The sequence below is a fragment of the Macrobrachium nipponense genome, chromosome 26 (genome assembly GCF_015104395.2).
Source record: "Macrobrachium nipponense isolate FS-2020 chromosome 26, ASM1510439v2, whole genome shotgun sequence".
In the NCBI taxonomy this organism is placed as follows: Eukaryota; Metazoa; Arthropoda; class Malacostraca; order Decapoda; family Palaemonidae; genus Macrobrachium; species Macrobrachium nipponense.
Window position 1 is genome coordinate 64626538 of NC_087215.1, and position 26438 is coordinate 64652975.

At 36.4% G+C, this 26438-nt stretch overlaps 1 protein-coding gene across 4 annotated transcripts in view; it reads right to left on the minus strand.

The window, feature by feature from the left end:
- Positions 1 to 444: 444 nt before the first annotated feature.
- LOC135200346 (D-aspartate oxidase-like) overlaps positions 445 to 26438 on the minus strand; it is a 34678-nt gene continuing 8684 nt past the window's right edge. Inside the window, exons 1-9 of one of the 4 annotated variants that reach the window (XM_064228926.1) lie at positions 18435 to 18684; positions 15661 to 15923; positions 14604 to 14667; positions 10882 to 11076; positions 8370 to 8592; positions 7013 to 7083; positions 5376 to 5493; positions 1605 to 1706; positions 445 to 1207 (exon numbers count right to left, since the gene is read on the minus strand). In XM_064228926.1, the coding sequence (XP_064084996.1) occupies positions 1085 to 1207; positions 1605 to 1706; positions 5376 to 5493; positions 7013 to 7083; positions 8370 to 8592; positions 10882 to 11076; positions 14604 to 14667; positions 15661 to 15787 (1023 nt within the window). In that variant the 5' untranslated portion in view covers positions 15788 to 15923; positions 18435 to 18684 and the 3' untranslated portion in view covers positions 445 to 1084. Of the gene's footprint in view, positions 1208 to 1604; positions 1707 to 5375; positions 5494 to 7012; positions 7084 to 8369; positions 8593 to 10881; positions 11077 to 14603; positions 14668 to 15660; positions 15924 to 16386; positions 16522 to 18434; positions 18685 to 26438 lie in introns of those variants that run through there. The other 3 variants (XM_064228927.1, XM_064228925.1, XM_064228928.1) reach the window with 3 other exon arrangements.

Consider the following 26438-nt stretch of genomic DNA (forward strand, 5'->3'; position numbering starts at 1 on the left):
TAAATATACGACTAAAGCAGATGAAGAAAAAACCTAACCCAAACATACATACCTATACACTATATAAAATAGTTTTGTAATTGAAAATTTACTTTAAAAAATTTTTCACTTCAAACCCATTATTTACAAGATTTACAAAATTTTTGTGCAACTACATTACTCACACTCCACAAGAAAATTCCTTTGTTTCACCCCAGAGCATACATTTGGGTTCAGTAAGCCCCTAGTGTTGTGCCAACTAGCTATGGAGATAAGAGGCTCAATGCCTGTAAGTACAGTGGTCCCCCCTTATTGGCGGGGGATGCGTACCAGACACACACACACACACACCCCCCGCGAATGTTTGGAACCCTTATAAAAACGCTAAAAACAGCCTATTTTGTTAGTTAAAACTAGGAAAAACCACTAAAAATGTTCTTACTTGGTTTTTTTTAAGTTTTATCACAAAAAGTGCATTTTATGATGAAATTGATAAAAAAAAACCAGGAATTAATGGATTATTTCTCATAGAAAAATACTGCGAATTTTCTGCGAATAATGCGGGGAAACTTTCCCGAGAGAAATCCGCGAATGTGCGAGTCCGCGAATACGGGCCCCCCACTGTAATTGGTTTGTATTGTAACAAATTACTGTAGTTGTGCTTCTGAATTATGTTTCACTACATACTCATTTCTATACATTCAACCAAGTGGCTATTTAAGGTCGGAAGTCTTCCAAAGCTGCCACCCAACATGATACTTGCAGCCAGGATTTATGGGAACTGTGTGAAGCTCCTAAGTAGACACTGTACAGTACCCAGGTAGTGAATTAGACTGGAATTTAGTAAGCTGGTGGTTTTATTCCTTTGGGTAGATTACCAAGAGTAAAGCTTTCCCAACCAGGTGACTGCAAATATGCCAATTATAAGTGCTATGACACTTATCTCTAGATATACATAAGGCTAAAGTCATTAACCTGGTGAAATGAATGAAGGTTTACCTTTCTATCTGGAATCAAGCAGGGCATTATATATGATAAGCAGAGATCTGATACAGCCTGAAGTTACAATAACTGAATTGTACTGGCTTCTATTGTGACTTGAGCCTCAGAGTTTGCTGGGTGATCCGTAGTACTTTTGAATAAGATTTACTGCTAGAGAAGCGGCTTCCTTGCTACACCCCCAAAATGTTGAAACTCCACAGCCTCCATGTCCGTAGTTATGCACAACCTGGAAGAATAGAAAGCAAAACCTGTAGCTGCCGAGGAGCAAAGTCTTTCCAAGCATTATGCAAAAGTCAAGTATGGAAATTATACACTTAAATATCTTAAGTATGGCTCCTTTTACAGTGATGATTAGTAGGAATTTTATTGGCTGCAAATGAAAATATTGTATACCTTCTGCAAGAAAATTTAGGGTAAGGTAAGATATATATAGGTATCTGAGATAAAACTACATAGTTTCATCATACTGAAAAAAAACCATTCACAAAAATTAACCTCTTGCCACCATTTAAAAGTGACTAACTAGTGAAGGATGGTCTACATATATTTTAATATTAAAATAAAGTAAATTTTATTCTTACAATGAACCTTAAGGTTACAATGATGTTTCAAGTATATCTTACAGGAATATGACGATTTTTAACAAATATCTCTTCTGTATCAACACGGATTCCACCCTTCCTGCAGGGCCGAAGTCCAACCCACTCTTTCACCACCTCACAGTTCTAGAAAAAAAAAATTAAGATAAAAATACTTTTAGCATTGTATGTTTATCACTAAGTACATGTATAAATATGAATATGTACACCAAATTAATTTATTAGAAACATGTTATGTATTTTGATAAACTTTGATAAAATACAATATTACTAGCCACACCATTTAATGTACGTATATGCAGATTTTCAAGTCCAAAGGCCCGTGAGATCTTGAAAGATGGATTTGAGATGTAAAGCCCTGTCCACACAGTTGAGCTTTGCCCGACAAACTCTGCTCGATGTGACGTCAGAAGCGGGAAAAGTCAGAACCTTATCTGCGGTTTCTCCACTTATGACTTTCACATCAAATAGAATTTGTTGAGCGTATGGGCAGGCCTTAATGAGAAGGAAAGCAGGCAGCCAGAAATGTAAGATAAACCAACTGCAGAATGAACTCAAAATGTAGATAAAAGATAGGCGATGAGTTTGACTAAGCAAAATTCGTGGCAGAATATACACAGTGGAAAACTGATAGACCAGACAGGAATTTAGGCAGAACTTGTTTAACATTTAACCTGAGAAAGGGAAGTTCTGACATAAATTGATAATAAAATGCCAATGGGATAAGTAGCCTAATGTACTTTTCTAGCACAGGCCCAAAGAATGAAAAAAAGGAAGAATAGGACTGTCCCACAAAGGGAGCAGCAGTCTTAATTCTTGAGAAGATTCCTAAATCTGGGAAAGTGGAAGTTGGAAAAGAATTCCAACCTTTCAATGACCGAGTTGTCCATATAAATAGAAATTCTGTTGCCTGCACAATAACACATTGCTTTAGAAAGCATTCTCCATGTAGAGGGACACTACAGTTGCTTAGCATGGTGCACACATTATTAGCCTTAGCTTGCTTTCTTCCAATGACCTCCATCCTTGCTCCAAATTTTACCTCATTTAAGAACAATCTTTGGGCATGCATTCAGTCATTAAACAACCCATGCTGTAATAATAGAAGAAAGCACTCCTGTAAATTGTATTTAAAAATGCTATGATTTTTAACAAAACATTTAACTTGTGGATTTATTCTCTGGAAAAGAAAATCCTTAAAGTTAGCTGCTTTCCAGTCTAAGTGAAAAAGGTGATGAATAACCGAAATGGGCCAGCACTTAAACTTTAGGCCTAAACCTCATAATTATTCTATCCAAATAATATTGCACTGGAGTGAGGAAGACAATTACTTTCTTCTCATTTCCCTTTTCAATTCATAATAAAAGGAGAATGGAGACCTAACAGACTACCTCTTTCTCTCAACAAGGGCAAGGGAATGAGTAGCTGAGATTTTCTATCAAATGAAAGTAAGATATCTTTTAGTTACTTACAGTGCCATGTTACAGTTTTTTGGATCACTGTCTGCTTTAGCAAAGGCTTAAAATTAAAGAACTCCTCTATCTAAGGACTTTTGTTCTTGTACTGTATTGGCATTTAATTACAGCTTATCTTATCAATACTAGTGTCTGTGTGCCTTTCTTTCCACTTCAATGTCAATTCTGAAGTGGTGCACATGTTCTGTGCTCTTTTGACTTCCTGTACATCAGAATATGATCATTGGCCTGCCTAGACAGGTTTATAGACGGTATTGCATAGTATGTAGTACAAGGTTTACAGAAAACTTGGAGGTGGCATTTTTAGAATATAATTGTAGCAAGAACAAATATTGGTCCTTACTTGAAGTGTTGTGTCCAATCTGAGGCAAATTTCAGTTAAGTGGTGAAGCAGACTCCTTGGTTTCTCTCATACTGTATAAGATTATGGAAATTATAGTGGTATGACCAATATGGATGGGCTGTGGGGCTTTGCAGTTAACTTCTCAATAAGTGCTCTTCATTACCAGAAATGACAAAGCTGTTGTAGATAATAATGAAACCTTTTTTTCCCCCTGGAAATGCAGTGCCATTTGCCATCGCGATTCCATGCAACATAAAAACACCATACAAACCAAACCATTTGCCATCACAAACCAGATAGCCTGAATTTTGATCTGTTCTTCATTACTGTTGGTGGTCCAGGCACTAGATTTTTTTTTTATCTAAGTTAAAAGCTATTTGTGTGTTCATGCTATGTTCTCTTTGGAAGAACTATTGTCAGCTTGGTATAACTAGAAGCAACAGTGCCTTTCAGTGTATCTAATTACTTTGACATGGGTTATCCACAGGAACTCTTGCCAAAATAATGTGTCCCAATATAAGGCAACTGAATGTTTATGAGGCCAGAATTTCCATTAAAAAAGGAGGCCTGGGTTGTACTTGCTTTATGAGACTATCAAAGTAGCCCTTTATCAAACATACCCTTGACCAGAAGTGTGATGATGATTGGGCGGGGGGGGTTGTTAGATGTGTATGGGTAAGACTGGGCTACTGTGTTTTGTCAATAGTATACTATACAGTTATAAGTGTAATAATATAAGTAAAATAAATTACAGGCAATACCATTATGTACTTGAGTAATTAATAAAACAGGTTTTGACAGAAAAACCTATTTTTGATAGCCACACTTTGTCCTCAAACAACCAAACCACTCTCTCTATTTAACTCTCATATATTACTATTGTCTCCTGGCCAAGAATAAGAAACCTTTCAAGAGAAAATCCCCTACTCTGATATGGGAACTCAGTTTTTTGGATAAAACCTTATGCCTGGTTCAAGCGCTAAGGTTTACCTAAAGTTCACGCCAAACGTCCCAGATAGTACAATTTTCCTACACCCTCGCACAAACAAACCACTCTCTCTACATGAGCTGAGCAGGTTCTTAATGTCATATATATATATTAAGGGAAGAAATGTTTCTTGGAATGTGCTTCCCCTTTAAACTTCAAACTGGTTTCTGATAACTTAAAAAAACACGGAAGAGTGATGGTGTTTCTCCACAATTAATCCAGTAGTGTAAATAAGAACAGTATGCAGAATGCTCTTGCAAGGATTTGAAATTATTTCGTATTGTTACAAGACCTGCCAGTTGTATCATTCCATACAAAATGAAAAATTATCAAAACTTCAGTGCTATGCACTATACAATTCTGTCACAAAATTTCTGATCTTCAGTACAAAAAATTTCTGATCTTCAGTACAAAATGAGTCGGTATGAAAGACATGTCAGACAAGAGCCAGTTCTAAACTTTAGCACATTACATGTCAATGTAATGTGCAATTTCTAGACATACATAAACCCACAAATACAGCCACATCTGACAGCTCTTAATTAACAAATTCATACGTACTTACTGTATCTAGACCAGATAATGGGAAGTGTTTTTTTCTGAGAAGTTAGGCAACTTCAATTTGAACGAAGGAATTGCCTTGCGTCACTTATAACAAAATCCATGCCATAAATGCCAAGACCACCTTTTACAATACCAGGGATCAAAAGTGTTTGCAGAGCCAAAATTTGACTGTGCGACTAATTAGCTAATACACAAAATGCTGCATTTTTTAAAACCTACTTTAATGCATATAACTTATATGATGATTTATTTTTCAAGACTGTGACTTGAATCCTATCCCTACAGTAATATAATCATGATATATAAAGAAGACCCATGTCCCCTGTAAGTTTATTTGTTACAGTTTTAAGAATTTTCTTATTCACACACTTTCTTCTAACTTGGGCATTACATCTTTCTCCTCAATCTATATATTGATTGCTTACCTTAAGAGAAGGCATACTTTCAGTACAGTTTCTCCAGATTGTCTCCCTATCAATAGGATCTAATTCTCTTCTCCAGTCATTGTCTTGATGGGTACCTCCAAGAACTACTTTGTCTATACTGAAATTTAATAAATATACATTACTATACAGGAATCTAATGATTTTTCACTAAAATCATGAAAGATTTTTTCCCATAAAGGTACATTGTGTTCTAAGAGTTTTTGTCACAACTTTATATCCAAAGTAAAATCTTCAAAACTTTTAATTTTTTACTTGATCATTTGCATGAAAATTTATAATTCATTTTTTCAATGGCAGTTTATATTTACTGTACACTTCATTTTAAGTGATCTAAGCTTAATTTATCTCTAAATATTGGAATCACTGAAATGAAGGAATTATTATGAAGTGCAGTGGTTTAACAAGACAACTGAATAAAAAAATCATGCCTAAAGACTTGTTTTTTTTAAATAAATCAAATGAAAGATGGTAACAGATGAAAGGTAAAGTTTAATAGCTAGGTTGAGAAGAACAAAATGGTACATATGACATATAGAAGAAAGAATGCAATGCAGTGCCAAAAGGACACTGCAAAGAATACCTTTAATATCATCTCATGACCCTGCAAGGACACACTACGACAGGGCTGATACAATATTATAGGTATAAGGAAAAATAAAACCAATGAAGGGAAAAGCATATTACAAAGCTGAATTTGACTGAAATGTTCATAAATGATGAATTCTCCATTTAGGTGATAAGAGGAACGCAAATATTGTACAACTAGAAAAACTAATAACACTGTACATGAAACTACAGTATTGCATTGACAGATACATGTGGTTTACTTAAGTCTGAAGGCTAAACCTGTTTAAAAAATAAATAAATAAAATCTAAAATTCAGACCAGGTTAAAATCTTATCAAATTATAATTAAAGCATATTCTCCAACATGCTAGGTACACCTCACTATCAGCTAACACCAGTGCTGAGACAAACCATTTTTATAAAACAGGACTATCACTCACCCTACATATAAAGATGTAAAAAAAAATAAATAAATAAAGTACAAGACTTGTTTAAAATTATTTACATACAAGAGTATACAGTAGCACCTGACATGTTGCCATGGCTGGGTGCTATGTGTCCATACATATATGAAAAAGGCTGCATCATCCTTCTTTTGACTCGGCTTACGTCAGGATTTAGTTTGTCATAAATATACTTAATTGCATTATGATGACTTCCAGTATCACAGGATGTCGGTGTCGCCCTGTTCTAACGAAGTGATAGTATACTATGAGTTCTGTTTTACTTTTCAGACTAGTGCAGCATACCCTTCATAATGGATTGTGTGATTTAACCATTGCACAGTGAAGAAAATTAATATGTAAGCTTTTATACAATAGAGAGAAATTCACTTCATCAGTTTTATCAAGACATTTTTAATACCCATACTATCATATTCAATATTTACTATTCAAAATATGCAAAATTTAACAGAAATAGACTGAACTAAGGTTAATTTGTAAAGTCAGCCTAGACATAACAAATTGCCTTGTAAAAAGAGAGAAAAACAGAACAAAATAACAAATAAAACATTGATTATGTTATCAAAGTTTATACAAGAGAACTTACTTAGGCAAAATATAACAGAAGGATTCCTCTGATTCATCAGCAAAGAATTCTTTCACCCATGGGGCTTGTACCTGTGAACAGAATTATTGTATGTATATGATATGAATTTACTTTATATATCTTCTTGAAAGTGGAGGAAACTCATATTTCTTTAGAGAAATGTTTTATTTTTACAGGAATTATACTACATATATACTGTATTAACAAATAATAATGGTACTTTGATCCAAAAGTTTATTCTTAAATCCCTACCTGACCAAGAAAGCAAAGTAATAATTGTGACCTGTAAACTACACATCTTAACATTGCACTTACAAGAGTGAAAATCCCAGGAAAGTATGTCAAGATGGAAGAAATTGCCAAACTACTTGGCAACCATGTGTTAAAAGCTTCTCATACAATGATTATTGTCATATACTGCATATATTCTTTATTTCATAAAATGAGTCTAATGTGCTAATTCTATAAAGCATACAACTTGCAAATCATACAATTAGGAGGCACCCTGAGTAATTCAACTTGGAGCACAAAGGAACTGTTTACATTACAAGACATGTAGTAGTTTGAAATGGACAACAATTTGGTACTCATAAAAGCTTCTAGAACTTAATTGGAGATATTTTTCCTATATCCTTAACTCATGATGTATTACAATTCTCTTTAATGATCTCGGACTAGTGTAATTTTGAAAAACTTGCTCTTTGGAGCAATCAGAGTTGTGTTCTTATGGGAGAGGGTGAATCAATGTGGACATATTTATATTATTCCTACAGTCCTTACATTGAGTGTGGTGTCAGCCAGCAATCACAGCAAAGCTTTGAAGTCATTTCCTAGGAACATTTGGTGACTTAATGGGGTGTGGATCTTCAAGAAAATTCTGAGCAAATGACTTACAATTCGTGGAGTGTAACAAGAAAATTTTGAGCAAATGACTTACAATTTGTGGAGTGTAACTATGTGGTTGTATTAAAATGGTTGAAATACAATGGATGACTTGAACTTGTTACCAAAGGAATGGGAGGAGAAATTCTTCACAAGTTGTTGACTGGACAGAGAGAATGGGAAGTACCAAATATTTTTTTTTCAATACAACTTTTACTTCTCCTAATTTCCCTTTTTTCAGATTTGTTTTAGTTGAGGCAACTAACATTTAATCAAAACTGGAGCAAAAAAAAATGCTAATGTAGGCTAGTGGGTTGGGTGGGTTACAATCACTGTAATTCAGCACACAAGATTTCATGTGCATTAGCCACATGGAAAATAAGCCTCTGTATAAATGGACTGGTTGTATGTCATTTTAAACTATTAATTGATTGCAACAGGGTTTCAGCGAAGGTATAGTAATTGTTTACCTTACCCTCATCACTTGTCCTCGGCATGGGTACACCAAGTCATCGGGAACTAAATCCTTGGCACCCAGTCCACTGCAGTTCATGACAAGATCAGCTGTAGATGCAACCTCTTCTAGGGAACTTAATCTCCTTTTTACAAAAGTGCCACCATATTCTTCCACTTTTGCCATCAGCTTTGGGAGAAACCTGGAGGGCTCTGCTATCAAAGTAGTAAACTGATAACCAGAGCTGCAACATCAAAAATACATTAGTAACTTAATCATTTTTATAGTTTGCAAGTCCATCATTTAGCTGGAAAGGTAAAGATCACAATTGTTTCTGCTTTTGATTCATCAATCTCAAATTAGGAGACTCCTTCACAAAAAAAATTTAATTATGTTCTAGTCATACCTTTTTGTATGTGAAATTCAGTACCACAGTTTTATAGAAGTTTTGCTCCTGTTGTGAACAAATCATGAAATGAAGGCCATAATTCTGAGCTGACTCCATGGAACTTCAGAAGTTCAAAATGGGCAAATGGATTTTTGTAGAACTTGATGACATGAGTCTCACTTTTTAATTTATTTGTTATTTACCTTATTAATTTTACTTTATACATAATGTATTTTTCTGTTATTTCTCTTATCTGGTTGATACTTCACTTCTCAATTTTCCATGCAAGGCTGCTCTCCCTAATAAGGCCCTTGGGCTTGTAGCATTTTACTTTTCCAACTGTGGTTGCAGCTTGGCTTGTAGTAATAACAATAATAATACTGCAATGGAAGTGATTTATTAGAATTGTAATAGAATAATGTTGCTCAACATATGAGGGAAATTGTTTAATAGAATTTTGAGTAATGAATTTCAACATATGACACAAGGACTTTTAAGGATAGAACAGTAAAGAAAAAAAAAAGGAGATTAAAATTTAATGTGCAATGACTGTAACATAAGCTCTTTCTAGTCCAGAAAGAACTTATGATAGAATCAACAGACGCAATTTGGACAGTGGTAAAAATTATACATCCATGACTTTATTATCTTTTGGATGAGCTGAAACAAAATTCAAGGAATGGACAACTGCTCTAGGTACAAAATAGTTGGATAAAAAAATGAGTTAGTGAAACTAGTGTGAGATGGCTAATGTTCACAGATGACAGGGGACAGGGAAGAAAAATGACAGTACTGTAACCTATTAAATTTTGAGTGTGCAAGAGGATAGTTGAGAGTAAATGTGAGCAAGAAAAAAAGTTTTCATTGTAAATGGAAACTACAAAGACGAAACAATTAATTATGTGGAAACTACGAAGACGAAACAATGAGTAATGTTATAGATGGTGGAAACACAATCATCTGATTTGTAAAGGTATTTGAGAGTAGAAATAACTTATGATAACAGGATAACAAATAATGTCAAAGAACAGGTTAAAAAAAAAAGCAGGGTATGTGCAAGGAAATAAGAGGAGACAAACTGTCTATGAAACCCATGGTTGGAATGTGCATATCAGAGAATTGTTGGTCCAACTGTCTTTTAAAAAAGGGAATTGGGGATACTGAAAGCAAATGTATATCATATACATATGTGGCATAAGGAGAACTCACAGGGCAAAAAATGTGGCTACATTGAAGAGAAGTAGCATAGGAAAAAAGCATACATGTATTCTGGGATGGTTCATGTCATGTGGATTGAATAACAAAAGATTGTTAGTCACGTGTATTATGAGGGAGGAGAGGACAATCTAGAAACGGCTGTCCTGACAAAGGTATTGGCAAACATAGGCCTTAATATCCACGCAGCACAAGAGTGCAAGTATGTAGATGAAAGTGAATAGCAGCGTATGTGGGGGCATTTCTCATGCTGAAGATGGGTCTTCTTTAGAGATGTATGAAGCAGCTTGTATTGTGGAAATTATCACTATCAGGTACATTCATGATTCTGTGAGAATATGGTAGTAACTACTGTATTGCAATTTTGATCTGGATCCACCCCTTGTTAGAGAAAAAATACAGGTCTGCAGTTGTTTAACATCTGAAAAATGCCTCAGATATCATGGGTGGTAGCAAACCGTTTCTGAGAGCAATTATATATATGTTCAAATGTGTATATAAAAAAAAAATACTTTCCACAATCTAAACACCATTGGTAATTCGTTCATTAACGATATTTCACAAAATTTTATGTCCTATCCTCAAAGATGTAAAAGTCAATACATTTAAAGTTAAAATCGACTCAGGCACAAAAACCAAATATAAAATTTATATGTATAATAAAAGTCTGTCAGTAAAATAAAAAAAATAAGAGAGATTACAAAGATCAAGTTAGAATTTGAAGACAGAGTGACATACAAGTTTTGTGGGGCTTCAACAAACACTCATGAGAGGGACAGAGTTGACCTGGCCTGAGTATTCAAATCGGGAACCTATCGTTTGATGAACAGCAGTTCACAAATGGTCATTTACTCTATATCTTAAGTACATCTTAGATATCTTCGTATTCCCAGAAATACTGTAAACTCAGGTGTAAAGATACGTACATACCTATACTTACGTCCATACTTTGAACATTCAACTTGGGTTAGTGTTTTGTACGAAATGGGTATATGACTCCATTTTTCCTCAGGTAATTCACGCTGTGATACAGTTACTCCTGGTACCAAGGAGACACCCCAGCTCAAGCGGTCTTCAGATTTATACCATTCACTAAACAGATTCCAAGTGTCTTGACTCCATTGTCTGTAAATATCATAAAGGCTCGAGAATTCTTGTCATTACTTTAACCCTATGGAGGAATTCACTATTAACTAAGTTGGTATATAGGTACACAGAATCTGCATAAACCATACCCTATTATTTTAAGCTTTTACAATAGTATTTATATACTGAACACAACATTAAATATCAGTAAAGTTTATCCTAAAAACCATAATAACACAGTTCAATAACTACACTAAACATGCAGCATATCACACAAAGCTCGCAAATATCCCCAAAACAGTAGTAGTTTCAAGAACAAGGCAGAGGATTGGTCGCTGCTGACTGATACAGTTTTATTCTTCATGGTAGTAGTGCTCTATTGTGTTCACTATTGACAGTTGAACACATCCTGGTTCACTGCACCAGGTAGCTAATAAGAGGCAGATGAAATTTTAGGAGACAGCATTGATGTTGGCCATGTTTTGAGTTTTTCAAAGGCTTGTGGATTTTATGGAAATATCTTATATTTTACATAGATATGTTTTTTATGTCAGTTTTAATTTCATTGGAAATTAAATCATTTCGATTTTACCTCAGAACGTTTATTGTAAACTCATTACTTTTGTCATTTCCATTTGCATTCATTCACCTTATAATGCTGAATGACCCTATGGGTCCCATTGCTTGGCTTTTCGCCTAAACTACATATTTCATCCAAAAACTGTCTTGATAAATACAACTTTGCCAAGTAAGTTAAGTCAAGCTCTCCATAAATGTTTCTCATTTACTTGATAAAATCTTGAATATATTATGGAACACCATAGAAAACCTATTCCAATATATAATGAATATTCTTGGGAGAAGTTTGGTGAAAGAAGAAAATGAAGAGACTATATGAATGAATCACGGGGGTGATTCATTCAATAGGTTCTCTATGGTCTTCCATGGGATATTCAAGATTTTTTAAAGTAAATGAGAAACATTTATGGAGAGCCTGACTTACCGTAACTTACTTGACAAATTTGTATTTATCAAGACAGTTTTTAGATGGAATATGTAGTTTAGGCGAAAAGCCAAGCAATGGGACCCATAGGGTCATTCAGCATTATGATGAGAATGAATGAAAATGGAAATGATTAGAGTAATGAATTTATAATAAACATCCTGAAGGTCAGTGTTGAAAAGGTAAAATCGAAATCATTAAATTTCAAATGAAACTAAAACTGTCATAAATAAAAATACTTACCTATATCCAGTGCGTAAAACAGTCAAATAAGAAGTTGGCGATAAGAAATTGGAGAGATTGAACAGTAAGATGGGGATAAAAAAATAATTGAAATTAAATATTGTTTGTTTGTTTGTATGGTGTTTTTACGTTGCATGGAACCAGTGGTTATTCAGCAACGGAACCAACGGCTTTACGTGACTTCCGAACCACGTCGAGAGTGAACTAATATCACCAGAAATACACATCTTTCACTCCTCAATGGAATGGCCGAGAATCGAACCCGCAACCACCGAGGTGAGAAGCAAACACCAAACCAACCACGCCACTGAGGCGCTAAATTAAATATTGGCTCTACAGGACACTTGAAGAAAACTCTGCAGCTTCACAATTAACAATGACAGAGGTTCGACTGCAAGATGGTTAAGAAAAAAGTATGAATGGATGTCAATAGAGAGGCTAAATTGTAGGTGTAGCTAAGGGCCAAAGAGACTGACTGCTGCACACACCTTTAGTAATGCTTATAGTCCACTTGTGAGGTTCACTGATGGCACTTCACCACCATGGTGACTTTAAAGGACTATTGGCAGCATCACTGTATAGTTCAGTGAAAGCTGCCAGTGGGGTCAATTGAAACCATCTTAAAAATTCGGAAATGATGTCGAAAACAAGACACAAGCTATCCTAAAACCTAAAAGGGAAAACCTGTAACAAAACTGGTAATCCATAAAAAGATTTAAAAACCTCATTGTTATGTGAAACATTATTAAATCTAGCTGTGTGAATAATGAAGTTTCATAAAATGAAAACATCTTAAGAATGGATTTCCTAACGGTGAGAATGAAAATAGTGATTCTGGTACTACGTAGTACCCTTCCTTACAAACCAGACACACATGTACTAATGCATTCAACTTCACTGTTGTTTTAAGAGAGAGGATCCGAAGATGAGGAGTTCCAAAGCTTAGTCTATCAAATGGGAGATCACTACTTCAGTCTACTGTTGTTCTTTTATCTTCACAGATTTCAACACAGTTATGGCATTGCAGACAGAAATAACTTGATAAATAACATAGGAGAATTCACAGACTCAGTACACAAAATACTAATTTAGGATCTATACCCAGACAACTGCATTTAAGATTAGAGAAGGGACAAAGAAATTTACTTGACTTTCTGTGGATAAGAAAATGGCTTGTGATATGGCGCGTTAATAAATATAGCATTGCATTAAATGAAGGTGAAAATCCCAAAGCTTTGCAATTTGTTTGAAAATCAATACTGGGGTTTGACAATTATAGCTTAAGAAATATATGAAAGGAAAGTAATCCGTGTTCCTTTCTACATTTAATGTAGAACGGTTAATGTAAAACAAGACAACCTCCCCCCCCAAAAAAAAAAAAAAAAAAAAATAAAAAAACCGATTACAGCAATTATACTGTGGTTCAGAGGTCCCTGTCATAATTTATAAAAACGGTGAGCAAACGAGGTTGCACCTTGACAGTCCAAAATGTGTGAAGCAACTAAAAATGCACATTTGATTTGCTAAAACAATAAGTATGTATCCAGCTATGATTTTAAAGTACACTACATATATAAAAAACACCTAACAGTTTCAAGAACGACAATAAAAAAAATTAGTGTAAAGACACATAATATAGTAATTTAAAAACGAGATTGAATAACCAGTCTTAACCTGTTGCTCCTCAATTCATAACTGGATTTTTAATCACTGTCAGAATATTTTTGGAAGTTGTTCCAGGAATGGCTACATAGAGGTTTGATTTTAACTCGGGAAGACGTCCGGGCGTAGGCAAAGCTACATAGATGGACCACTATACTCTGTTTTTTTCCCATCTGTCCATCCGCCTGTGGTGTTTGCGCATGGTAACACTGCATCCCGGGCTATAAATCATATCCTATTTCGAATATTAACGGTGTAATTCGCATACAGTAAATCATTAAAACATTTTTCAGTTGCAAATGTACACCAAGATTTTATTTACCTAAAACTTACACATAGCGTAACTATTTAAAGCCAGGGACGCAGTGTTACCATGCGCGACCACCACAGGCGGATGGACAGATGGAAAAAAACAGTATAGTTGGGAAGAGAGAGGCTTTAGAAAATGAATGAATATTCAAGCGCACAAAACTATGCACTTAGGGAAAGTGAGGTTACTATCACACACCATCATTAGCCTAAAATGTGCCCTGTGAAGATAATATTTGTTTGTAGTACATTCAAAAGTAATCAATTCCTGTGACTTCCAAGAGTGTTAAACATCACGAAAAATTTCTTAACCATATTAAAGTACCTTTTTAAATTGTTTGATACTTACATTATCTTGTCATCAGGTGTACCTTCCACCAGATATGGACCCCACATACCAGCTGCGCCATCACCTGAAATATTTGTGCTAGTCAGTTTTTTTCTAAAATGCTAGTCTGTGTTTAGTGAAAAAAAAAAAAATTCTAGGCAGAATTCTTTTTAATGTTAACTGTACTAGTTTCAGTGTGCAAATCCTTGTGAAAACTTAGAAAATAAATTTGAACGAGATAGTGTTTCCTGCAGGCTAAACTGAGAGAAGATTAAGTAAACTGAAATAAAAACATGAATTAATATGCACTAGTAACAATGCTGATAATCATATATTAGATAGGATAAATAAAAATTCAAACAGCTAAGTAGTTTTAAAATTATACAAAAGTTAAATGTTCAAATTGATGTAAATTAACATGGCATGAATGCGACAAGAGTGGCTAACAATCAAGATGAAAGAATAATATCATGAAAGAATAATATGTATGTAATTATAGAAATTATAATAGTTTATATATCTACATTTGAATGAGTGCATATTACACAACAGCAATACCATCAATAGGCGATTTAAAAGATAATGTATACATCATAATTATATAGACAGACAAATAAATATCCTTCTACGTATTGTTTTTGCAGTATATACACTAATCATTCAAGGGAAAATGACGGCTACACACTCAAATAACTGTTTGTTTGTTTGTATGATGTTTTTACGTTGCATGGAACCCGTGGTTATTCAGCAACGGGACCAACGGCTTTACGTGACTTCCGAACCACATCGAGAGTGAACTTCTATCACCAGAAATACACATCTCTGCCCCCTCAATGGAATGACCGAGAATTGAACTCGCGGCCACCGAGGTGACAGGGAAAGACCATACCAAACATGCCATTGAGGCGCTTTTTAACGACGGTGATTGTCATAGTTGAAGGGAACAATTCGGGAAATTTCATATGTGAAATTATTAGATGTGCTGGTGACCAGGTTAAAAAGAAGAAATGTAACTATGAATATCGACAGCACACAATAATAGTAAAAGGGTGCACTTGAAACTTGGTCATTTACATACCTGTTGTGTCCGGCGTAAAATCCTTGCTGACGACTGTAAGTTGGCAGTTTGGTAATATCTGCTTCAGAGCCAAAGCTGTTCCGATCCCATTTACTCCTCCGCCGACGACAACGATCCTGAGGACCATTTTACAGACAAAACGACAAATTCAAAATGTTTCGATGAAATTCGATGCAAAATCAACAGCCACAGGGCGGCGATTCCAGATCGTGGTTGAAGAATTCAAGGACTTCCCACCTGAGACGTATCACCGATAACTCCTCCTGAGAAAAAATCATTAATATAAATATGTAACTGACTTTCTAATCAATGTTCCGTTTTCTCTATACAGAGGCTTTAATTTGAGCTTCTAATGGTTGTATTCCCTTGGAAAGGGTAGGTTACCGTAGGTAAGTATGCCTTTTTCATATACCAGTAATCTTTTTCGTAGAGTAAAATTAGGATTACTTGTCATTATTCCCGAGATGATGGTAATTAGTACCATCCTACTTCTAAATTACAGATTCAACGGTCGCTTTATATACTAAAGGCCTATCCACCAGGAAACTTTGTTTGCAAACAATGTTTCCTAGTGTGGACAGGCCTTGACAGTTAGAACTTGATCACTAACTTGATGACAGAGCAATAGTTTAGGTTTCTGAGGCGCCATTCACTCAGTTTGTTCATATTATCCTCTCTTGACTATTAGACTAAAGTCCAAATTTCATCCAGGACAGTTATACCTACATCATCACTGGAGAGCAGATGAATAATGGCAGCTATCACGTGATCCTGGAAAGTAGCTAATGACCTCATGACTAAATGGCATGTGTTGATATCCAGATCTTTTGCACTCCGAGACACAAGGACCTTAGTTTCATCCTTCCACGGCAGCAAGGATTCAATGTCCAGATCATCACCAAAGAAAGTAAAAAAAAAAAAAAATTTAGATGTTCTCATGGGAAGTTTTTTTTCTTTCTTTTAACCGTTTGGCAATACTACTGCCACTTACTGAATATTCTTTTCTTCTTCACAACACATTTCTTGATACACAAGCCAGGTATTGGCTGTCCTTGGAACATCAGAGGTCTAAATCTTGACTGCCCATTGCTTTACACCTGTTAAAATGCACCTTCACCTGAAAGGAACAGTTTTTTTTTAGATCCTCAGAGCGGACGACTGTAATTAACCACCAGGGCCTCGTACTAAAACACTGCGAAATACATTTGACGCCCCAATTCCTGGTGGCTTTCGTATTCGCGGGGACGAACGATACGGAATGCTTATATAGAAATACCCATTGCTACAATATAAAATTATTAGTATGGGTCCGAATCAGCCTAGCAAATGGTCCGAATCAGCCAAGATGAAGGTCCGAATCAGCCACGGTCCGAATCAGCCAAGATCCGAGTAAGCTTGCATCCCCTGTGGTTACCTCTGGGATGTCAAGGGGGTGCCAACATCGAGAAGCAATGTATTGACGATTGTCAGTGTCCATACCACAATATCAGAGAATTTCTGGTACCAATTCCTTATTTCAACACGAATGAGTCAAAGAAAGCAGATTCCCTGTGGTCATCACGTCCACGAATCTTGGATGTTTATGCTTCCACCATAGTTTCAATTTCCATGGGAATTGTTGCCATCATCCTCCTCAGTCCTGACATGCAGGTGTTCGTGTCTCAGTGTGTTACCCCTGAACATGCCAACAACGCTGTTGACAAAGTGGAATTAAGCTTTTGTAAAGACTTTGCTCCTACAACGCTTCCATGAAAGGGAAGACGCACCAAATCCAACAACTACCCAAAGACCTCTGAATTAATTTAACCCGAGATGGGCCAGTGCTGCCTCATTATAATACATATACTGAGAAATGGGGACAAAGCACCAGGCACTATGCTTGTTCTTCCCAACTGTAGCCAAAGCAAGCATTTCCCTGACAGATCACCTTCCTTTTACTAACTTGGTCAGATTATTTGTTTCGCTGCTGATTCCTGCCCCATGTCATCACTTTGGCATTTACTCATTGCGTAAAATCTCGGGTTCTGTGTAAAAATGGCTCATTATCAACAACAACAGGCAAGCAGATAAGCCGATAAACTAATATGCACTTTTAACAAATTTAAGTACCATGCATATCATTCTTAAGTGCTAACAGGCGATTACAGTTTGGCATACATAAAAAATACAATATAAAAACCTAGTACTAAGGGGAACAGGCTTATTCGGACCTTGCCTGATTCGGACCATGTACTTGCCCATTCGGACCTTTATCCAGGCTTATTCGGACCTTATGATTGGTCGATTTTTCTATGCAGTTTTACCCCTGAACATGAATTTTAAGTAATATTTATTCGGACGACTGTAATTAACCCCCAGGGGCTCGTACTAAACACTGCGAAATACATTTGACGCCCCAATTCCTGCTGGCTTTCGTATTCGCGGGGACGAACGATACGGAATGCTTATATAGAAATGCCCATTGCTATAAAATTATTAGTATGGGTCCGAATCAGCCTAGCAAATGGTCCGAATCAGCCAAGGTCCGAATAAGCCTGCATCCGTACTAAGTACTGAATAGTGCATTAAGTAAAATTAACACAATTTTCTGCTGTACACAGCAATACACCATTGGGTCAATTACACCATAAATATCTACCTGCATTGTAGTTTGCATAAAGTAAAGTCTGTCTGTGCTAAAGCACCACTTCCTAATCCTCAGGTCTAAACGTTGCACTATGATGAAAAAAAAATTAGGCCCCCTACTGTCACTGCAAACAAAAGGAATGGCATACCCGTTATTGATAAATCCATGAGTAATAATGGCCATGGATGGAATAGACTTTAAGGACATGATCACAACACTGGTAAGAGCAATCCATCTTGTCAACGTAGTCCAGCCAAAGAATGACATTCGGTCAATAGCTACTCGAGCCAAAGAATGGCATATGACGTAGCGAAGAAATGGTGAGTGTAGGGGGGAACGGGCGGGGAGGGAGAGAATTTGGAACTCTTCTTCTCACCGATACGCGCGCCCTCTCGGGCCACGAGATATTCGTCCGAAGAGAAGATTTTTGCTACTAATACAGGCCTGTGTCTAAACAAAGCCTTTCTCCAAGATGGAATTATGGTATTCCTAGGCAAAGTGGTCGGTTACCATCCATTGGAGACTACCTATAATGTGCATTTTTATGGATATATGAATGAGATCATCTTGTGGCCCCGAAGCGTAATAGTTTACTTAATTTTTACAAAGCAGCTGCCCTTCATACAGAAATGATTTTGCTCTTGCAACATCAATGGGCAAATTCATATTTACAAATTTTCTAAATTATTTCACTTTAATGTTAAGCGTACTTACGTGACCATATTTGCCTGAACGCTTACCTTTATTTTTGTTATTAATATTGGACAACCAGGATCCTAATGATTTCGATCACCTTTGTTGTTGTTGTAACGCCAATGCATAAATTAACGAGTCAAATAATGGCTGCCAAGATGCTTTCCTGGGCAGACTACCTGTCGCTATCTGTCAAGAATTGTAAGAACCATGGATAATATCAAGTAACAAGTAACCTGGTGAGTCACACTGAAAGTGTAACATTTCATTCAGTGGGTTGATCATGGTACTCTAACCAATATATATTAATTGATTAATATTTTACAATGTCCGATACTGCAATCAAGTCTTTGTGAGACTACTTGGCTTTTTGTGGCAGGGGAATATTGATGGACATTAGCTACGTGCTCTGGGAAAAATTTCATAATTTAGCTTATGTTACATTATGTAAGGTTATATTTGCCGAACACTTAATCCTACGCATGTTGGACTTTCGAAAACAAACCGTAGAAACCTGTCGGGGAATAATCACTATAGTTTGCCTTCGGTGTTGTTGACAACAATCCGTTGAGTGTGTAACATGTTATCGGCCTAATCTTTGGCCTTCGAAGTTGGCATTATGACGACCAGCATGGAAACGGCACGTCGATTGCCGGGTAATTACATGGGAGTTACTGTATATTTTACATTGTAGTCACTGTATATTCGTCTTTGCCAGTTTGTCGCTCTCTCTCTCTCTCTCTCTCTCTCTTTCTTCCTTTGCTGTCTTAGTCGTGTACCTTTTGAGAGGCATTTATAGACAACAATAAGAACAGTTTTCATTAAATTAATCTCAGGATGATTATACTTTGTTTTGGCCAAGAACGTACTTATGCCGCCGGATTCCTTTAAAAAGATTAATAAATACAATGAATTGTGTATTAATTGTGTAAGTGCGCTTGCTAGCATGTGCACAATAAGGTTGCTCTGGCCCTTATTTATGGCGAGACCCGAACACTCGCCAATGGGAATAATGAATAAGGATGTATTTAAAAAGTTTTTTTTTTTCCTGAAAGCTAATGCTTAAAGTTTGTCTAATAAGGAAAAAAGATTACACAAGTTTCTATACTTACTACTGCCATGACAGGCTGTGTTACTATACACTTTAAATCAGCGACTCCTAACTGTAATCATGACTAAGAACTGCAGAACTGCAGTGCCGATCCTTCACTGCCTTCCTTTGTGGATCCCAATGGTTGTTTTGATGACAGCAATGACAGCACATCTTTTTCCCGTTGAAACCCCCTATCGTTCAGTCAGAGACACGTGGCAGAGTTCTCTCCCTAATTATAGATGCTATTACCAGGTGTTGCTGACACATTACCAATAATCGTTTCCCCGCGTTTTCATGATCAGACCGCCGGAGGCAACCACCATGTGTATTTACTTCAGTTAGAAAATCCTCTCCAAAATCCCCTAATAAGCCTAGATCTCATTCTGAATCTTGTAAACTTGACTGTCATCTCCATGAGATTTTCTCGAATGTATTTCTTCATGTTTACTTTCAAAAGGCTCTCTCAAATGCATTTTTCTTTAAAGGAATAATTATTATCCACACTGGTCACGTTGAGCAGTGTTGCCAATTGGTATGTGTTTACCCTCCAAACCCCAGTGGGTATAAGACTTACACAAAACCGGGGAAATAAGTGAAATTAGCGTATCTATTTGTGGTATATATACATATTAGAGCAATTTTATCATTATTGCATTACTATGACAACTAGAATTCATGGAAACAGTTTTTAAATGCATCGGCGTATGTGTGAAGCTCCACTAAATTGGCAACGATGACGTTGAGAAAACAGCTTCCTATCCGTTCAGTCTGTAAACGAACCTTGTGAAAGACGACGGGCAATGAAAATCTGACGCCGCTAAATCGCCACCCGTCTCGTCACTTCCCAGGGGCGTCATCTGGTCTCGAAAAGGGCGCGGGCGTTGGGAGAGAAGGGACATTCTGAAAATTACACGGCTAATACTACTGGAATGCGAAGCGAGCCTATGGAGAAATAAACATGATTTGGTGTATTTTAATGCCGTGTAAATATGAATATGAGGGTGATGTTACGGGAAAAGGATGACTGATTTATCAAGAAAACATATAATATTTGTAGGTTAACAATGTCTAATAGGAAACTCATAGGTTTAGATGCAGGAAAAATTATGATAAACTCACAGGCAGCAGCTACAAGCGTTGGCGTTTGGCGAGTTCGTATGTAAACAATGGGATAAGTCAGTAAACATTTAAATGAACTCTGCACGAACCTAAAGAAGAAGTACATAATATATTTCTTTTATTATATTTTATATTTACGTTGAATGTATATTTTATAGTATTACCAACAGTCCCATTTCCAGCATCTGTCACATAAAACTTATAGGAAAAAAGTTGTTCCTCCTGAATAAAAAGTGGGGAGGATATGTCGCCCCCCCCACCCCCACCGCAGATGAAGCCCATGTCACTTGCACGGATCATGTTCGTGACACGTTTTTTTTTTTTTTACGACAGTGACACTATTTTGATTACTTATATGAATGAGGTTCAACATTTAACTGAAAAAATAGTACCTATATGATTAATTTATAAGATTATTTCATGTTAGATTACTATTCTGAAAATGTAAACTCAAATGCTCTTTATTCTATTCTCTAACTTTAAAAATATTTTACTATCCACGACAAATTTTGCTTTAAAAACCTCCATGGCGTGACAATGCTACTATAAAAAGATATTTTCTAAAAAAGAAGAAAAAAAAACCGACAAAAAGCCGAAGAAAGAACGTCTAAGTTGCCATTTAGGTTATGCAGATCTAAATCTGATATGACCACTCCCCTTCTTTCGCGTGGAATATGCAGTCGGCCAAAAATGTTTTAAAGATGCTTTCCAGGAGAGTCAGTTCACTATTGAAGGAATTATTCTTTCGGAAAATGAAAACCAAAGGTACATTTCAACTTAGAAGAGTACCGCCGCTCACACGAAGAATGTGATCTTTGAAAATATATCAGAATAAAACCATGGAACTCGTATGCCTCTTTCAGACGATGAATTTCAGACGGGCGAGGAAGCACTACTTATAAAACATTCATATGTTTTATGCTTGTTCCTATAGTTAATAATAAAACATCATTATCAGGTTGATTGATTGATCTATAGGTTTTAGGCATAATGCCAAGCACTGGGGCAACTAAGGCCACTCGGCGCTGAAACGGAAATCGACACTGAAAAGGTTCGAAAGGTGTTACAGGAGGAAAGCCTCGCAGTCGCGAGGGAAGGGTGGAAAGTAAGATAATATGAAAGGAGGTACAGTAAAAGGAATGAAAGCAGATGCAGCTAGGAGCCGAAGGGACGATGCAAAGAACCTTAAGTAATATGCTTACATTGCACCGCATGAGGTGCACTGACGGCGCTATCCCAGCCCCCCTACGGAGGTATTCAGGATGGGCGAGGCAACTGGACGACTCTAGGAAAAGCTTCAGATCGATGATGGCTGGTGATGCAAAATCTTTAATCGTAGCACAGGGACACCGGTGGTGATTCTGACATCGCCCACTTCACACTTGCCTACATCGTATTCCTAGACATAGGCGGAGTATTTTACGAAAGGAGTAAAACGCATCAGGCTTGCTCAAAAAAGAAAGAAAAAAAAAAGTCAGAAAAAAGTTACAATTTGGCCTAAGTAAAACAAGTCACATTAATTTATAAGGTGGCCGGTAATACAGTCACGGGAAATTTCACAATGTTTCTTGGTGTCATTATCTTTATGATAATTACAGTCTTTTGTTTATGGTTTTTTTAGTCACTCCCAACAGTGTTGTACTAAACACGCCACGAAGATTGATACATGGGGTCACTGTCTAGGAAAGGTTTATGTGACTTTTTTTCTGTGACTTTTTTTTTTTTACTTGGATTCGCTCAGTTACAACCTACGCCATTTCTAGATATATTCGCCAAAAGTATTTTGCAAAACGAGTAAAGCAAAAACAGAGGAAACTTGATTGAACCTGCTAAAATTGGTGTGTCAAGGAGCTTGAAAATTAATTAGCAAGAGTGTCGTACTCGCGAGAGTGAGAGAGAGATGATTGGTTCTGCAATTTTTTTTATCTTTTTTTTCAACTGAAAACGTTTTGTCTATACTGTTTGTTTCATCAAATTAATAAAATCAAACTGATTTTTACAGACAATAGAAAGAATAAATGCTTAACTATATACCTCCATGATAACCTCTCTATGAGCATTACTTGAATATGATTAAAATTAAGCTTTCTCGGATATTATCAACTTCAATAGATACAAAGTTTTTTTTCTTTTTTCAGAATATCAGTTTCAGCTCTGGGACCTTCTTTTGCTTTAAAATCAAATTGACATTTAAAAAGTTACTCGAATCCAGCAACATATTACTTAGCAAGACGGCGCCAGAAATATATAATGCATAAGTTAAACGATCTGAACATTATTGCAAGCTCTGTGCGGTGAGAAATGCAGACTTGAACAGTTGCCAGGTACCGCTTTATTCATTTAACACTTTCGTCCGAAAGGTTTTGAAAGCTCTCAGAACAATTTGGCCGATGGTATGTACAAGATCTTTGTACCTCTTCAGCGAAGCAAACCTTTTTCTCTCATCTCTCTCTTTTTTTTCGTGATTTGCTAAAGCACTAAATGACGCAAGAAGAGGTCTAGACTGATCTGAACTTACATGTCGCTAATAACATACATGTTCTTGAACTTCGTTAAATTTATATTAGTGCGGGGAATGAAGTTCATGAATAGATCACTTGAAACTTGGACGCGAAACAGGCGTTCGTTGCACGGCAGACTTTCTGACTCTCTTTCGCTATTCAAGTAAGTATACTAACATCCAGGATTAATAGAGTACAGGGTTAGACCGCTTCTGACCAAAATAGGAAAATCTCGCACATGACGTCACGTGGCTGATCTGTCTGAGGTTTAGGTAAAAAAAAAAAAAAAAAAAAAGTCATCAGTCAGCATTTGACCCCACCAGAGTGAAGAACAAGGAAACTATCATCCAGCACCTGGCGATTAACGGGGACCTCTCTCACACAAGGTCGTAAGAGGGATAGAGAATGTGTGTGTGCAAACAATTCCCATAGTGACCCTTAGATTATTTGTTTTCTTTTATGGCCACTTACCAATGACGTCACAAATATGCCAATAACGATGGGATGGTCTAACCCGAGTCGACGTGGTTCGGAAGTCACGTAAAGCCGTTGGTCCCGTTGCTGAATAACCACTGGTTCTATGTAGCGTAAAAACACTATACAAACAAACAAAATAACCCTGTACTCAATTAATCCTGGTACAGTACTAAACATAAGAGAAGCTCCATGAGACGCAGTGTTTAGTACTAGCTCGTGTTGACCACAACCCGGCCAAAAACGTCATAGTTGCGAAACGTCATAATGACAATTCCACAAACACCAAACGGTTATCAAATGCATATTGCAATGGTCATTAACGAGACCTTACAGCTAATAGTAAGTTATTTTGCTCAAGCGTGACTTATTTACAGAGCATTCGGATACTGCAGTAACCATTCTCGCAAGGCTCGCTTGCTATTATTTTACTTCTTGCCGTAGTTTCTTTGCACTACAATTGAATGAAGAATTTAAAGGGAACCAAATTCAGAAATGTCACAATATAAAAAACCTTGCACAACAAACTTGAAGAAATCTCTGTACTTGCATGAAAAAAATTGCTCATTCACCCTTGCTTGTCTAACCTAAACATTTCTCAAAATGGTACAGAATTTCACTGAAGTGTGGACTGGCCGTTTCCTCATTTCGTATTTGCAACACTGTCAGTTTTGTTTGTTTGCATGGTATTTTTACGTTGCATGTAAACAGCGGTTATTCAGCAACAGGAACAACGGTTTTACGTGACTTCTGAACCACGTCGAGAGTGAACTTCTATCATCAGAAATACTCATCTCTGACCCCTCATTGGAATGCCCAAGAATTGGCAGGCCAAGACCAAACCGACCACGACACTGAGGCACCGTATGTCAGTGTATGAAGAGTAATTGAATTTTCGCTTAAAATAGAATTGGGTCATGCATAGGAAAAGGTCACTGGAAGTTAAATTCCAACAATTTGTCCAATTTTATGGTAACTGACAACTTTGTGAACCCATGGGGAAGGTTGAAAATGAGATTATGTCAAAATGTTTGTTCAGTGCTAGAATGGTGGCTAGATGCCATAGAACAAATAAAAAAGTATTTCATGAAAATATAAAAAATTCATTAATCAGGAAAAATATGGATATCTAAATTTGTTGAAGTCCCCCCTAAGCGACAATATGAGATTCGTTCAAGTAGTTATAGTGCATTTGAAGAAACAAATGTTCTAGAGGAGAGAATAAAAACTCTAGCGGACTAAATCTGTGATGAAATAAGTATAAGAGCTAAGGTGGATGAGAAGATAAAAGGTGAAAAGCTCTCTCTGTAATTATTAAGTTAAAAAATGTCAAAACTAATATTGTAAACGCAAAAAACAGAAAATGGAACGACTCACACGAAGAGTAAAGCAATACAGGCAGAATTTTATGGCTTTTTACAGGGAACTTTATAGTAAAGGTTTTACAAACAGTAAAGAGCAATTAGGATTTTTGGCACAAATAGGTAAAACAATAGGAGAAAGTGAAAACAAGTTGTTAACAGAAGCAGTCACAGAAAAGGAGGCTTGGGAGGCGATTAGAGCCGTGAAAACTGGTAATTTTTTTTTTTTTTTTTGTATGGTGCTTTTACGTTGCATGGAACCAGTGTATATTCAGCAACGAGACCAACGGCTTTACGTGACTTCCGAACACCGTCGAGAGTGAACTTCTGTCACCAGAAATACACATCTCTCACTCCTCGACGGAATGACCGAGAATCGAACTCGCGGCCACCGAGGTGGCAGGCCAAGGCCATACCGATCACGTCGCTGAGGCGCTATACTGGATGTTGAAGAGTAAACTGCTCAAGAAAGCTTTAGAACTACCAAATGGACTGAGAATTAGTATTGTAGGATTTGCAGATGACACGACCATTACAGTTAAGTCTGACGAATAAATAAAAGATTGTTTCGGAATAATAATTATCAGAAAAGTCATAACAGGAAAAAGATTAGGGAAAAACAAAGAAGTTTGGCCAGATTTTAGCATAAATGTAACTGTAGGGTCCTTTAAAATACTCGGTGTAATATAAGACAATGATTACGAAAAGGCAAAAGAAGAAAATTGGAAAGTTATAGATAGAAAAGGGTGTTGTATCTAATATAGGCCAATTGTATTCTAGGAAACCGTTACTATTCCAAAAGCCCATTATAGTCAATTCGAAGGTTTTATCAAAAGCTTGGTATTATATGTCCTATGTGTTTCCCTCACCAAGAACGACTGGGAAATCGATAGAAAGATGTATATTTAAGT